Source organism: Thrips palmi, unplaced genomic scaffold, assembly GCF_012932325.1.
Source record: "Thrips palmi isolate BJ-2018 unplaced genomic scaffold, TpBJ-2018v1 HiC_scaffold_10, whole genome shotgun sequence".
Lineage (NCBI taxonomy): Eukaryota > Metazoa > Arthropoda > Insecta > Thysanoptera > Thripidae > Thrips > Thrips palmi.
Window position 1 is genome coordinate 11,189,414 of NW_023144621.1, and position 15,127 is coordinate 11,204,540.

Here is a 15,127-nt window from a genome sequence, read left to right on the forward strand (position 1 = left end):
TCCAAACTGAAACTAAAAAAAATTAGCGCGTTTCAAAACACATGTTCTGTAATAACGGAAGGGCATAGAGCAGGAATACGAAACAAGAAAAAATGCTTTGGTATAAAAACAATGCTATGCGCGGGACATTCAACCGTTCCCGAGCAACCGATTCGAAGACAAACTACTATCGATTCGAAAATTTTGAATATTCAGGGTCGAAGCAAATATATTCGTCCCCGAATCGGATCGAATCACCCCTGATTTGATTCGATTCGATACCAAACTATTCGCACATCCCTACACGAGGGGGTAAACACTTGCGTAATACCCTGTACACAAAAGTCGGGTATTACGCCGTAATACGCGTAACAGTAATACATTTTGGGACCAAAAGTATCTAAAAATGTCATTTTTCAATGAAATCGAGGGGTAATACATGCGTAATACAAGTGTAATACCCTGTAATAGGGAGTAGTCTGTACAAGGTTCACCGGAGTGTTTACCCCCTCGTCCCTACACCCAGCCCGACCGGCCGCACATCGGAAGTACATTCATCGCGCGATTGCTGTACCCTCTTCCGGTCGGATTTGAAGGGGGTACGACCATCGCGTGATGCTTGTACTGGCGCAGTCTTTCCGTCGGAGGTACAACTACCGCGTGATGGTTGCACCCCCCTGAAATCCGATCGGATGAGGGTGCAGCCATCGCGCGATGAATGTACCCCCGACGTGCGGTCTGCCGGGGTGGGTAAAACCATTGCGCGATGCCTGTACCCCTGGGTACACTTCTCCAAATGGCACATTCACGGCACGACACCAGCCTCGCCTTGCCGGCACTCTATCCCACGCCTCCACTTGTCTAATACCAGCTGCCGCCGCTTCGCCTCCTGCCCGCGAGGTGGCGCTGCGAGCAGCTTTCGCGCTTGTCTGTGGCTGTGCTGGCTGTGTGGCTGTGCCGCTGGCTCTCCTCAGTCCGCCAGGCGTGCGTGTGTGCTCGATCCGGCACATGTTTTCAGATCACTGGTTTCGTTCCCATGGAATAATGTTGACGGAGGGGCCATGGACATTCATGACATGGCCATTTATTATTCAGGCACATCTCGAAATAAAGTGTGACGCTGATCAAACTGAATTAGTTATGAAAAAATCATCCAGAGTCGATTATCCAAGACGGATTCATTTAATTTTTTTTCGAGGCGTTATTTTATTTGAATACTACGAATTCCGCTTCCTCCCCTCCCGTTTCGCTCAATGCCTTGGCAGCCTCGGCGTTGAAACCGATCCTGCTTTCATTTCCCTCATTTGCAAGTAAGCAGAGTCGGACGCAAAACAGCGCCGCGCACCGAGGAACAAATATTGATTAATGCGCTCGGTTTTTTTTTCAGACTTTATTTCAGTATGGTACAGTAGAAATACAGAGAGGAATTATCACTGGGGATCACTCAGTCTCGCACACACAAAAAGGTTGGCGGCCATGTCACGCAGACAGCTGCACTCTTCACACAATTTTCTCACACACACGCACAGTTCTATTCCTCGACATCCATGCACACAGCTCCAACATTCATTCCACATAACTAGGCTTCTAGTTGTAAATTGCTTCGTTGATTCATTTGCGCACAGAGGCCATACAGAGACTTAAAGTGAACCTGCAATATACCCGCCATGCACCATTTAAAAAAACGAATCCGATGAAATCTGTTTATCGTATTCACTCTGCCATGTATGTAATTTTAAATTTGGGTGCAAGTTGTGGGACTACCAGTTTCATAATGTGAGCCGTCGTAGCGACGGAACACCAGCCTTGACACACAGTCAAATTATTGACAATATAGCAAATCCAGGTACAACACAATGCTACAACAAGAAACACTATGTACATTGTACAACACCTACCCCTGGAACTTCTTTTAATGTTTGCTAAGATCCAGAGCGCGCCAGTTAACAGTAAGCTACGGTAATTAAATTTTGTTAAATTAACCACGTGCTGAAATGACAATGACACACTACACCGAAATCAAATATGACGCCATAATTTTTAAATGTCCATGTGCAGCTTCTTTACATTTTATGACTGCCACCGCACAGGGAACTAGAATTTCTACCTTTCCTCACGAACAATAAATAAAGAAAAATAAATTAACGCGGATAATTTACTAATAAATTAAAGACTTGCACGTGCAACTACACGCGTCTTCTGGTTAGACAAAGTTCATCACAGCTTATCATGGGCTCAAGCACCATTCTATTTGATTGCACCCGTCGATGGCTTGTTCTTCGCTCGGGCGAGATGCAGTGGGGCTGTTGACTAAAGCCCCTCGCTGCCCGGGGGCCCTACAGCGGCAGTAAAGGGGGCTCTTTACTACTGCCGGCCCATTCTTCTTCTTGCTTGAACCTTTCAGTATGAGCGGCGGATGTGATCAGTCCTCGCAGAAACAGCCGTCCTTGGAGTTTTCCCGGATCCAGTCCAAGTACCTCGTGATCCTTGTGTACACTCCGGGGTAGCCTGGCCGCGCGCACCCGTTGCCCCATGACACGACGCCTGTGGAGGATGGGCACAATGATTCAGCAATTCAAGTAAACAAACTCACTGTAAACGACCAACCGACTTACCGATCAGTTCGTATCTCTTGTCATCTCGCTCACGGACCAGAGGACCACCGCTGTCACCCTGTAATACGTAATGCGTCGTTTAAGTCCTGCTGGGTCGTGTGCTTTTAAGGTGACAACGGCAAGAGTCGCTCACCTGGCAAGCGTCCTTCTGACCCTGCTCGTATCCAGCGCACATCATGTTGTCCGTGATCATCTTGGCGTTGTAGTTGGTCTTCTTGCACTCGTCGTTGGCCATGACGGGCACGGTCACCTCGTGCAGGACGCAGGATGGCTTGCCGTGCTCGGCCAGGGTGCCCCAGCCGGCGGCCGTCGCGTTGATGCCCTCGTAGAGTTCGTCTGCGGCACGGCAAGAAAAGAACAGACGTGACAATCGAAGCTTGATCCCCGTGAAGCCACGCCCTCGCGTTCAGTGCGCTTACCCGCTGTTTTGGGCAGGCAAATGGGCCGGATGGTCTCGGTGATGGGCACGCGGTCGTTGAGCCTGAGCAGCGCGATGTCGTGGTCGAAGTTGAGGAAGGAGAAGTCACCCGATACCGCACGCAGGACGAACCTACTCTCGGGCTTGTTGGTGTCGTTGCAGCGGTCGTGCTCCCCGAACGTCACCTTGATCATGAACCACATGAACCTGGAAAAAAGGAACACAAAGCTGGCGACGTGTTCGACCGGGGAGAGAATGGTGTCTGGGCGTACTCACCCCTTAACGCAGTGGGCTGCCGTGAGGACGTATCGGTCGTTTATAAGCATCCCTCCGCAGTAGAATCGGTTGAAGTACGACAACCGCACCATCCAGGGGAACTCGTTGGCGTTGGCGGGCTTGCCGCCCACGATGCGCGAGGCGTCGTTCCTGTCCCCGCAACCTGCGCATCGAGTTCCTGGTCATGGAGCGCCTCGCCGCGCCTCGCGCACAAGGGCGGAAAGTAAACAAACACTCACGGCAGCTGCACGTCGGCGTCTCCTGCTGCTGAGGCTTGGCCGATTGCTGGCTGTTGCCTAAAAATCCGAAAAAGTTCTTCAGCTTGCCGCCCGCGTTCTTCATCAGCCCGATCTCGGCCTGCAAACACAAACAAGGGGATCAGTATGACGGTGCAGTGTTTGTGTGCGCAGACAGGTCGACATGCTCACGGGAACAATGCCCTCAAAAAGTATTTTGATTTAGAAGGTGTCGGTGATCTCCCGTAAGTGATAGACGACATAGTACTGTACGCCCATCCTTTTTGCTATTTTCCCATTCACGAGGCGGGCTAGCCGGGTCGTCGTCCCGAGCACGTGTGTGCGTGCGGTGTGTGTGTGTGTGTGTGTGTGTGTGTGTGTGTGTGTGTGTGTGACCGCGCTCCTCTTTTGTTCCCACGGACACTTGATTGATGGCAACCCGCTGCCACCTCAGTTTGGCGCCATATCGGCAGCCGGCGGACAAAAGCGAGACAGTTGAAACGTGAAAACGCGGGCGGCCGCCAGTATTCGAACCCGTCGGCGAGCGTGCGTCACCGACACCACGCGTGCGCCGAGGCGTGAGCCGGGCAGCCGACCGCGACGGACATCACACTTTAGCACGCGCTCTTTGAATTCATCGGCGCGTTCTCGCGGATCTGGCGCATCTCTGCCGCCTGTCTGCCCCGCCCCGCCAGGCCGTCAGGAGTGTGGCTAATTATTTCTCCCGCCGGGGAGATACGGGCAAGAAAACAGAAAACGGAACACAACAACAACGCTAATTCTGTCGGCTTTTTCCTCCCCCCCCCTCTTTGTGCGCAGTCCAATGAAACCGTGTGTGCAGCGGCGTGCGGTGCGTCTAGCGTCGGTATGACAGAGCGGGGAATACTATCGGTTCGCTTTACTGGAATCCCCGCCAAGTGGGGCACGCGGGCACCACGCCTGGCCACACGGCACAGAACGCGAGCGCAATAAATTATAGAGGGCGCCTTATGCACACGGCGCTTGGCCGCTGCCGTCCCGCCGTCCGCCCCGTGCCGCGGGCCTGGCCGATACTGGCCGACCGGCCGGCGATGGGCCGATCACAATCAGGCTCCGCGGTCCCTGGGCGCCGCCAAGACCCGCAAGACCGACTCGATGGCCAGCACCGAAACCGCCAACGCCCCACGACCCCAACCAACTGTTGTGATGAAAACCGTGGAACAGCCGCGACAGCTGATTGTTTCCAAATCGCACGTGTTTATTTATTGTCGAGCCGCATTTGTCATTCCCGTAATTCATTAAACACATTCGTTTTGGCATTTTTTGCCAAATTTATTCAACGGGTGTCGTTAGGATTCAATGCATATTGACCGTTGGCTAAAAAACAATGGATGTAATTTTTCTTGTTCTCGTTTCACAGTGGTAGTACATAAAAGAGCAAACGTTTCACTTGCCGGCTTGGTCGCCAACGAGGCGGGGACGGATGGCGCGTCGGGAAATAAATGGTCGCTCGTGAGTGCATCAAGACCGTCCGGAGAGTCCAGACCGCGGCGGCCGGGTGCGTCGCGACGACCAGGCCGCGCCCGGCCAGCCAGGCCCGGCCAGCCCAAAGGGGTTTCGCCATTTTCACTCATGAATCACTCCACCGCATACCTCGCCGCCGACGCCGGCCGCGCCGTGGCGTGCCGGGCCGCGCCAACGGATGGGCCGCCGGTCCGTCCGTCCAGCCAGTAACGTCGCCGTCGTCGGCAGGCACGGCGACGAGGCCGTGGTGGTCAGGACCACAAAAGTGCGGTCAGTTTCGCCCGGCCGGCCGGCGGCAGGCAGGCACGCAGGCTGGCTCGCTTGACACGCCGCGACGCCTCGCCGCCTCATTGTGCGCTTGAAATGCAGGCGACGAAATAAGATGCGGAGGGTCAGTGGGGCAGCCAGCGCGGCAGCGGCGTGCGGGGACGAGTCGACTGGCAGCCGCCAATCCCGGCACGGCCAGGCACGGCCTCCCAGCCAGCCGGGCGATTCGGAGGCAGGGCGAGGCAGGGCGAGGCAGGGCGAGGCAGGGCCGGGGATGTGGGGCGAGGCGTGCAGGGCCCTCACCCACGCCCACGCCATGCACGGCTCCGCACCCGCCGGGACCTTGGACTTGGACCGCCGTAGGCTCGGCCGTAGGGGAAGGCCAGGGCCGACGAGCCGAGCGCAGGTCAGCCGAGCCGAGCGCAGCCGAGCACAGCCGAGCCGAGCCGCGAGCAGCGGAGCCGGCGCAGGAGTTGCACCGGCCACTACGGTCTCCGCGCGGCAAAGTGTAAGCGTGCCGGCCGGCCCGGCCCGCCCCACCTCCGGACTGACTGCACGGCAGCCGCGGCGCGGCAGGGGCCATGGCAGGGGCCTGGGCCGCTACCTTCTGAGTCACAAAGCCCCTCGGAAAGTCTCGGCCGGTCTCGGCGAACCAAAGCGCCAAAGCCGAATGGAGCCGCTCACCCACGTCAGAGAGCCACCGGGAAATCGGTCAGGCCGTCAGGCGAGCCGTCAGGCCCGTCAGGTCACCAGAATCGGTAAAGTCCAGAGTCGCCGGCCGACAGAGGAGTGGAGTGACCGGAGTCGCTCCCGACCGACAGGCTACACGCGCGAGCCCGTGTATGTGTGATCGTGTGTGTGTGGGTGTGTGAGTGTGTGCGCGCGTGCGTGCGTGTGTGTTTGTGTTGAGTGGTCGGTCCGTTAATGTCATTGCACATTTGACCCACATTTGGCCGGGGATCCGCGTGTGCCCGCTGCATCGGCGGCCTCGCGACGCGAGTCGGTTTTGGATTGCGCAGGACAGCAGGACAGGCATCGGAGTGAAAGTGTCAGAGGCCCGGGCCGGGCTGGGCCGGCGGAAGCGACGCCGCGACGCGGCGGAAGACCGACCCGAAGCCCGAAGCTGCGCGGAGCTGCCCGGAGCTGCCCGAAGCCGCCCGAAGCCGGCCGCCCCGCCGTCAGCGGCGTCAGCCCCGCCCGCCGCCCGGTGGCGGATCCGGAAGAGCGGCCACTGCGTCGTTTCGGCGTCATTTGACTCGCGGCTGGCACACACACTGACGCGCACACACTGACGTGCACACACTGATTGATCGGTTCTCCATCGCGGGTGCATTACAGCCTCATAATCCAGACGGATTGCGTGGACGGGCGGAGAAAGCGTCTAAGTGCGAGCCAGTGTGACGCATGGCAGTGTGGTGACGCATGACAGTGAAGCGGCGTTTCGTCGGGACTTTGCTTTTCGGTGCAGGGTGCGTTTTCCCACCAGCCTTCCGCGGCCCCCGCCTCCAACACTCATTCTGTTTTCATTTATTTTTTTCGCGCCCTGATGAAGTGGCGTTCCAGTCAGTCCCGACTCACGGCTGAAGGTTTTTTATTCCTCCTCGTCAGCTGCTTCGCTGCTGCATGAGGGATGTGCCCTTTCATAAGTCTACCCGCACTCGCCGTGCCCCGCGTGCCCCGCGCTCGGGGCACTCATGCTGATGGCGATAGGCCGTGCATGCAATTATCGTTCCAATGCGGGTCTGTGATTGGTCCACATATCCGCCACCGATGACGGCCGGACGCCGGCACGCCGGCCAATCGGGAAAGTGCGGCACGTCGCCCAGGGAGACGCGCAGCGCGCGCACCGGGACGAGTATAGGCGGCCGCGGCTCTGTTCATCGAACGCCGTGGTTCAATGGCACTCGGGTGGAATCAATGGACTTCTTCTCGAGCGGGGAATTCTTCCTTTCAAGGTCTAGGGTTGGATACGAGTCCCGCGTCCACAGCCTCCCTGGCCTATTGCGTGACGGTGGTGACCACCACGCGAGCCGCCACCAAGCCGCCAGGCCAACTGCTGTGACTGCGGACCAGCGAAAAGAAACGCCTCACAAAGAAGGTGTCACGGTGACCCCGCCTGCACGGCCCGCCTGCCTGTCTCCCCCTGCAGCAGGCAGCGCACCGACGCGGGAGGGTTGCCTACGCGGCGGGCGCTCGCCTGACTCGCCCAGGAGGAGAAGGAGGAGGAGGAGTGCCCTGGTATGTGGCACGCAGCGAACTGTAGCGCTGCAGCGCGGTGCAGTCCTTGCCATGCACCAGTCTGCAGTCCGCAGTCTGCCCATCGATAAAGGCCGTTACCCACGCCGCGCGCCGCGCGCCGCGCCCGGACATCCCGGACGCCCCGGACACCGCGGACACCCCGGCGAAACGCGAGACGAGACCCAGGCGCTAGCAAAAGTGTCATAATTAATTATTTTCTCGCGCAGGCCGCGTCGTCGCCGAGGTTGCGGTCCAGGACGACGAGGCTCGCCGCGACACCACACCGGCGGCCACGGCCGAGCACCTTTCCAGCTGATCAGCTCTCGGCCGGAGGCTGGAGGGGAGGGGGACGGAGCCTCATTCATAGCACCACCCCGACTTGCGGTCCGATGCCGAGGAAAGTCAGTGAGTGAGTGAGCGCAATGAGTGAGTAAGTGAGGGAGAAGAGGAAGGAGAAGAAGAGGAAGAAAAACAGTCGCTGGCTGCCGCCTGCTGCCGCCTGCTGCCGCCTGCCGCCGAGGCAGCCTCGCCGCCGCACCCCGTGTCGCCGAGCTCTGCCCAGCTCTGCTATGCCATATGCTTCTCTTTCTATAGTTCCGAGCGGACAGGAGACGTCGCCGCGGCTCGGCCTGGTCGGCTCGGCTCGGCTCGGCCCGACTTGGCGCGCCGCTGCACGGCCCGGCTGCGCTCGGCTCGGCCGCGCTCGACTCGCCTTGCTCTTTGCTCCGACGCCTCGCGGATGGCGGATGGTATAGGCCGGGACCAGGCGGGCAGCGGGGCTGCGGGGCTGCGGGGCCTCGGTATCACACACATCTGCCGTGGCGTGGCGTTGCGCGGCGTGGCGCGGCGTGGCGCACTGCACACACCAGGACGCTCTGTGACCACTTTGATTCTCATCTTTCGGTCACGTGGTCACGTAGCACGTAGCGCGTCGCACGGCCCCCTGGGATGCGGTCAGATAGGCCAGTACACGGGCTCGGCTCGGCTCAGCTCGGCTCGGCCCGGCCCGGCCCTCTGGCCCGCACACTGCGTGTGCGGCACGGTGCGGCATGGATGCCCCGCCAGTCCGGCCAGCCAGGTCCAGCAGCCGCCGCTACAAAATGGCGATTTAACGACGGGCCCCTCGGCGGCTGGACGCGGCTGGACGCGGCTGGACGCGGCTGGACGCGGGGCTTCCCTCTGCCTCTGGGATTGTGCCCCAGTTAATGCGGGGCCGGCTCGCTCGCGCCGCGCCATTCCGGGCGGCCAGTCGACTGAAACAAACAGATCTGCAGAGACACTCTAAGCCTCGCGAAGCCTCGCCCTCGCGGCACACGGCGCGCCGCGGCGCCGCGGCAAGCTGCCTCGGTTGTGCTTGGCGCTGTTGGCGCTGTTGGCGCTGTTGGCGCTGCCTCGCGCCGCCCAATGTGGGAGAAAGGGAGACGAGGCGTCAACGGCGCCGCACCGGCCGCACCGGCCCCTCAGGTGCGCTCTGTTTGACGGTCAGTCTGCGGCCCTGCCTGTGCGGCCTGCGCTGCCCGCCCCGCCGTGCCCCGCGCCGTCAGGCCCAGTCAGGCCCAGTCAGGCCGTCAGCGAAGAGCCAGGCATACCAGCAGCATGAAGGCGGGGACGTATCGGGCCGGCATCGCGCCTGCAGGGTGAATCCGCTGAATACGCCAAGTCGAGGAAAGTTCGCGGGAAACAACGCAAAACTGGCTTTGAAATCGACGGGCCAGGCCTTTCACTCCCACACGGCCGGCCCCTTTGGTCACACTTTTAAAGTGCGCTACCCGCGGCGTTCGGGCCGCCGCCGGCCGCAACGCCGCTTTGGACCAACAAACGACGCAAGACGCGCAAGGCGCGGTAACAGCGGCTCGGCGGACGATTACTTTCTCAGATAAGTAGGAAAAAATGGGAGAAAAAAGCAGTCGGCGGATAGTAGCTCGTTTCCGGCGGCGCGGCACTCTCGGACTGCGTGCCACGCAGCTCTTTATTCTGGCAGAGGGTCCAGCGGGCCACTGGAGCGGGCTGGAATTGCCTGCAAATTGTCTAGTTTGGAGAAAGGTTCCGCCCTTTTTTGCCCGTAATGAACCGTGAACAAGTCCAAGGGCTTAAGGAGAGGGCCCGCGCTGGCACCACTGACTGCCTGACCCGATCCCGACTCCTGACGCTCCTGACCCACCCCAAGCCGCTCCCGGACATCCTGGATCACATTCAAGGCCAACTTGTGGGCGACTGGCTTAGGCCGGCATAGTTGGCGCCGGTTGGCGCCCCTCTCGGCGCGACGCTCTTTTCGGTCGTATTGGTTTGCCTTTTGGCTGTGGCTTTCTAAGCGGGGAGGTCGTGTCGGCCGCGGCGTGAGTGTGTGTGCGTGTGTGTGTGTGTGTGTGTGTGTGTGTGTGTGTGTGTGTGTGTGTGTGTGTGTGTGTGTGTGACTGTGTGGACGGAGAAACGGAATGCCTAAATGCGGTCTGTGGCTCCCGAGGAATTCGCTTGTTGTTACGCCGTTTTTTATGTACGCAGCCCGTGTCCGGCCAGTCATTGGCAAAAGCCTGACCCCCCCGGCGGGATTCGAACCCGCGACCCAGCTGCGCCCGGGTCTCGCCAGTCGCACTGCGCTGGACCTGGACGAGGTGGCCGGGCAAGCGGGAAACACCGTGCGGGACTTCTTAAGGCGAAGGCGGGTGACGTGCGATGAATCCCCGATGACCCACTGCCGAATCGACAGCCAGCCCAGCCTGTGGCCCAGCCCTGCCGAGGTTGCCGGCCAAAATCATTCCTGCTGACCCGTAATCTTTCTGTCAGCCCGGACGGGGTCCTCAGCAACGCCCTGGCAGGGCCATGGCAGGGCCGTGTGGTCAGCAGGTCAGCGTCTGGTGAATGTGTATCGCCCAGTTTCTGGCCACCCGCCGCACTCAACCAATCGCGTCGGGCCGTGGGAGTGTCCGAGACACAACTCAAACGATCATTGTCGTCCAATCACTTATTTTGGGGCCAAAGTGTGGCCCGGAAGGGCGTGCGCCTGAACCCGAACCGCATGACAGAGAGAGTGAGAAAAGAGAGAGACAGAGATAGTGAGAGCGAGAGGCAGGAAGGTTACCTAAAGGCCGCGGCACGGCCTGCACGGTCAGGTGGCGGAATCGTGCAGTAAACCTGTGTCGGTCGCCTAATTATATCGCGAGAGTAAAACGACTCCCGCGGCAGATAAAAAAACTTCTCCCGGGCGTCGCCGCTGTCGCTCTCGTTGGCTTCCCGTCGCACTCCTTGGGGGAGGGGGGGGGCATGCATTTCGTCAAGGTGGCGCCCACGGCAAACGTCGAACCGTCGAGCACCTCCATGCGCCGCCGTGCATCGCCGTGGATCGCCACGCGGTGGCACACATTTAAATGAGCCGGGCGCGTGATTTTTTCCAGTGCGGTAGTGGGTACTGTACTGCCGTGTGCCAGCACTGCCAGCACCCAACACTCACTCGCGCTTTCTTCGCGGCCCTCGCCGCGCCGCGCCGCGCCACGCCACGCCGCCTCGCGGGGGCCGAGCGAGACAACGGGATGAACAGAGCCAGCCGCCCTTCCTCTCGGCAGCACGACAACGGCGTCCTCGCAGTCCGCCACCCTACCGCGCGCGCGCGCGTGTGTGTGTGTGTACGTGTGTGTGCGCTCTCGCTCGCTTCAGTGGCTAACGAGTACGTGTGGCGGTGGAACGAAAAGTCGCTAAAAACACTTCGGCCACTACGCGGCCACCGGGGCACGGGTCGACGGGGGCGTCCGGGAGGGGCTGTGCCTCTCGGTCTCGGCTTGGTCGGCCTGCTCGGCCCGGGCAGCCCAGCACAGCACGGCAGCACGGCGTGTGCTGGCCGCCGCCACGCTCCGCCACCTCCACGCCGCAGTGGCGCAGTGCCGCAGTCTGGTGCGTGAAAGTGGACGTTAATGTGAAGGGAAGGGCGGCGTGGCGCCAGGCTGCGCCAGGCCCTAGGCAGCCCTCGGCCAGCCGTTGTGGCAGGCCTTACCAGCGTCACCAACCGAGCTTGACCAGCGGCTGATTGACGTGACAGTCCCGGGTTCGAGCCCCGCCGCCGGACTGCTTTTTCCGTCGTTCTTTTTCCCCGTCCACATGATGTAGGGAGGCGCGGGCGGGTATGTATCGTGTCGCATGTTCCAGTATGCCCCTTGGGCGTGGCCGCGTGGCAGCGTGGCGGCGCGGCGGCGCGGCGGCGGTCGCCGGCCGAGCGCCTCATCAGATGGAGCCAGACTTGGCACGGGACACACACCACACGCCTCGTCCTGGCACTGGCCGTGGGCATGCCGTAGGCCTGCCGTACGCTGCCACGGGCCTGGCTGCCTGGCCCGCCTGGCCGCACACGCACTTGGAATTTTTCACACCCGGCCAGCCGCGCGATCGCCAGTCGAGTGGCCGGCCGGCATGCCGGTGTACGTGCCGTGGTGCCGTCGGCGGGGGCCTTGCAGTGGCGGGGCGGCCGGGGTGGCTGCGTGGGCCTGGCGGTGCCGAAACGTTTCCCCGCGACGTCTTAATGCGGCTGATTGGGGACCGGTCGCCCCGCCGTGGCCTCGGCCGTGGCGCGCCCCGCCATGGGTACCCGGGCGCGGCCTGCCCTGACAGAGGCGCTGGCAGTGGGCTCCCCTCGTTCCGGCGACATCTTACGGCCGGGCCGCCCGTCCGACCGACGCCGTGTCCGCGCCGACGGCAGCCGACGGCTTGTTGAGCCAACGGCGGCCAAGCCGGCGACTTTAGTGGGGCCGTTTGGCCGGCTCACGGCGGCTCATGGCGCACACAACTACCGGCCGGCCAGGCGGTTTCGCCCGATTAGGGGAAAAAGTGTCTGCAGTCTGCACACAACAAACTGCGGTGCGATTATGAGCTGGGTCTTTGCTCTGGGCTTTGCACTGTAGGCGTCGCCGGCGTCGTTGGGACGAGCATGAGCGTTTCTTTGGCAAATCCTCGCCGTGTTTGCGGTGTTTGCCAGGGCGACAGGCGCGACAGGGCGCCGGGGGTCACGCGCCTGTTTGTTAAGGCTCCCGTTACTGTATGTATAGTGTATGCGCTTTGGCGCTTTGGCAGCGCGTCCCTGCCCCTTTCTTTGCTCGCACTTTACTACACACCCCGTGGAATGCCGCACGCTGCGCGCGCCTGAAAATATATTATTGTGTCCGGCCGGCTGGCTGGCCGGCTGGCTGGCTGGCTGTGCTGGCTGGCTGGTTGCCGGCGGGTGCAGTTGCGGCACTTTGCAACGCACGGCACAGGTTAGCAAACAACAGCAGCAACAAGAGCGGCAATGCGGCAATCAGGACGATAACTGCCATTTCATCGGCAAGCCGCCTCACTCGCCTCACTCGGGCTGGCTGCCCCGGGCTGCCCTGGCGGCGGCCAGCTCCTCGCCATTGTTCTAGGCGTACGACGTCAGGGCGTGGGGCCGCGCGGCCGGCCAGAGGACACCGCCTCCCGGGTGCCTGCCGGTGCCTGCCGCTGCCTGCCGGTGCCTCCCGGTGCCTCCCGGTGCCTCCCCGCGCCTCCCCGCCTCGACGCTCGACGCCTGGGCGGTGATATAAACGAACGGGGAGCCGGGAGCTCGGCGCGGCGCGGCTCGGCGGCAGCGATCCGCTCGAAAATGGCACACGAGCTGCATCTTCCATCCTGGAATGTCGTGCCCGACTCAACGAGGAAAGTGGCCGCGAGGAGGATCCGTGGGTTCGGTACCCACTCGCGGCACAAGACATTTCCCCCATTTTTTTCTTACTCCTACTTGGTCCCGGCGTGTGTGTCGCCAGCGAAAACCAGTAAAGGGCGTCGGGTCCATTTTTACGGGCCGATCGCGGAGACAGAGACTATCCCATTATCTTTACCGCCGACAGTAACCACAACGAGTCTATTAGAGCGGTGTAACAGTGCGCTAACACACCAATAAAACTGGCGTCCGCTCGCGTCGCGTCCGGCGTCTCAAACTGCAGGCTGCACTGCGTCGCACTGCGTGGCACTGCGCGGCCGCGCAGCACTGTCGTTAAACTTACGCGGATACATAAAGCCGACTGGATCAACTCCCCGGGCCGTCGGGCCGTGAGGGCATTCCCTGTTGTTGCTGTGTTACGTCTCCCAGTCCCCGCCAGTCCCCCAGTCCCTCAAAAGGGGCATTAATCTGCTCGCCGGTTACCGCGTTACGACTGTGTGCAGTGGCTGCCAGGCTCCGCTGCTGCGCTGCAGCCGAGGCTGCGGAGAGGCGCGTTCGTTCCCTCGCGAATATGCAAAGCAGCCGAAGCACGCCGAAGCACGCCGAGGCAGCGGAGGCACGTTATCAACCAGTCAGTCAGCGGTCATTATTTGGGGCCATCCGCCACCATCCGCCACCATCCGCCGCCATTCGGCGTTGGCGAGGCTGCCGCTGGCGACGCTCCAAAGAGGTTTGCTGCCCTCCCTGCGCGCTGTCTCTCCGTCTCTCTCTCTCTCTCTGTCTATCGCCGTCCTGTCCTCATCCCCGTCCGTCTTCTGACCCCTTCCCCCTTTCGCCTCGACCCAAAGCATCGCCTTACTGTTCTGGGAATCTCGAAATCGATTTCGCAGTGCCATCCTTTTTTCACCCCCACCGCGAAGCCTGTATTTGTTTTTCAATTAAAAATTGCCCAGTGTTCGTTATTATTGTCTGCGGTGACGGCGCACTCCGAGCGGCTCCAGACAGATAATCCCCCTCAACTGTTTAATACGCCCCGCTGACACGTGCAGATTGCAAAATGTGCATTTACATGCGAGGCAACATGAAGACATCAACGAGCTTATTAAAAAGCAACAACGGGGCCCAACGGGGACGCACATATAACGCGAATGTTAGTCATCCGGGACAAAAAAAAAAGAAAGAAGTTGCATTCCCCAAGTGGAGTGACAGGGCCTCGGCTCAGCAAAGACAGACGCTTAAAAAGTATGACAGCCACCAGCCGCTGCGTGGATGGCTTATTAGGGCTTGTCGAGGCAGGGCCGGGCAGGGCCGGGCAGGGCCGGGCAGGCCCGGCAGGCCCGGCAGGCAGGGAAGACGTGTCGATCGGAAATCACTTTTCAAAAAGGGCGTCGGCGTTTCTCGGCCACGCTGCAGCCATGCCGCAGCCGCTGCGTCGCCCGCGACACGTACCGAGGCGAGGTGCACGCTCAGCACCACGACGACGCAGACGACGACGAGGGGGCGGTGTCGCACCATCCTGACGACGGCGACGGCCTTCTTGACGCCACACACACGCACGCACGCACGCACTCGCGGCACACACGATCACTGCACTCGCACTCCACGACACTCGCACTCGGGCACTTCGCGCGGCAGTGCGGTGCGGCAGTGCGGCAGTGCGGGGCTGGCTGCACCACTACGCCGGAGTCCAGACCTGATCCCAACTGGAGTGGAGCGCGGCGAGCGCGCGCCGCCGGAGCCAAGTCCGCGCGCCACCACGGCCCGCGGCCCCCACCACCGCACCGCGCCGCCTCGCGCCCCGCCCTGCGCCCCGCACCGCCGCCGTGCCGGACGCCGGGACGGCCTGGACGGCCTGGACGCGCGCCCCTACAGGTGCCCCGCAGGTACCGCACAGGTAGCCCTCGACCGGTGAGCAGACCGAGTCCCGGACGCCCTG

At 61.2% G+C, this 15,127-nt stretch overlaps 1 protein-coding gene across 1 annotated transcript; it reads right to left on the reverse strand.

Annotated features, from left to right (window-relative positions):
• Positions 1-1,362: 1,362 nt before the first annotated feature.
• On the reverse strand, positions 1,363-14,883 carry LOC117654064 (trypsin-7-like). Its single transcript, XM_034400208.1, has 7 exons — positions 14,641-14,883; positions 3,528-3,645; positions 3,289-3,451; positions 3,014-3,219; positions 2,728-2,930; positions 2,595-2,652; positions 1,363-2,523 (listed from the first exon to the last, which is right to left on the reverse strand). The coding sequence occupies exons 1-7, from the start codon at positions 14,704-14,706 to the stop codon at positions 2,402-2,404; spliced, it is 936 nt and encodes a 311-aa protein (XP_034256099.1). The 5' UTR covers positions 14,707-14,883; the 3' UTR covers positions 1,363-2,401.
• Positions 14,884-15,127: the final 244 nt, after the last annotated feature.

Bases quoted from the DNA above. Each gene is read 5' to 3' on its own strand.
- LOC117654064 (XM_034400208.1), bottom strand. From the start codon at position 14,706: ATGGTGCGACACCGCCCCCTCGTCGTCGTCTGCGTCGTCGTGGTGCTG. The intron at 3,220-3,288 runs GTGAGTACGCCC...CCTTTTTTCCAG, and splicing joins GCAGCCCACTGCGTTAAGGG to GTTCATGTGGTTCATGATCA. The intron at 2,524-2,594 runs GTAAGTCGGTTG...CATCCTCCACAG, and splicing joins CAAGAGATACGAACTGATCG to GCGTCGTGTCATGGGGCAAC.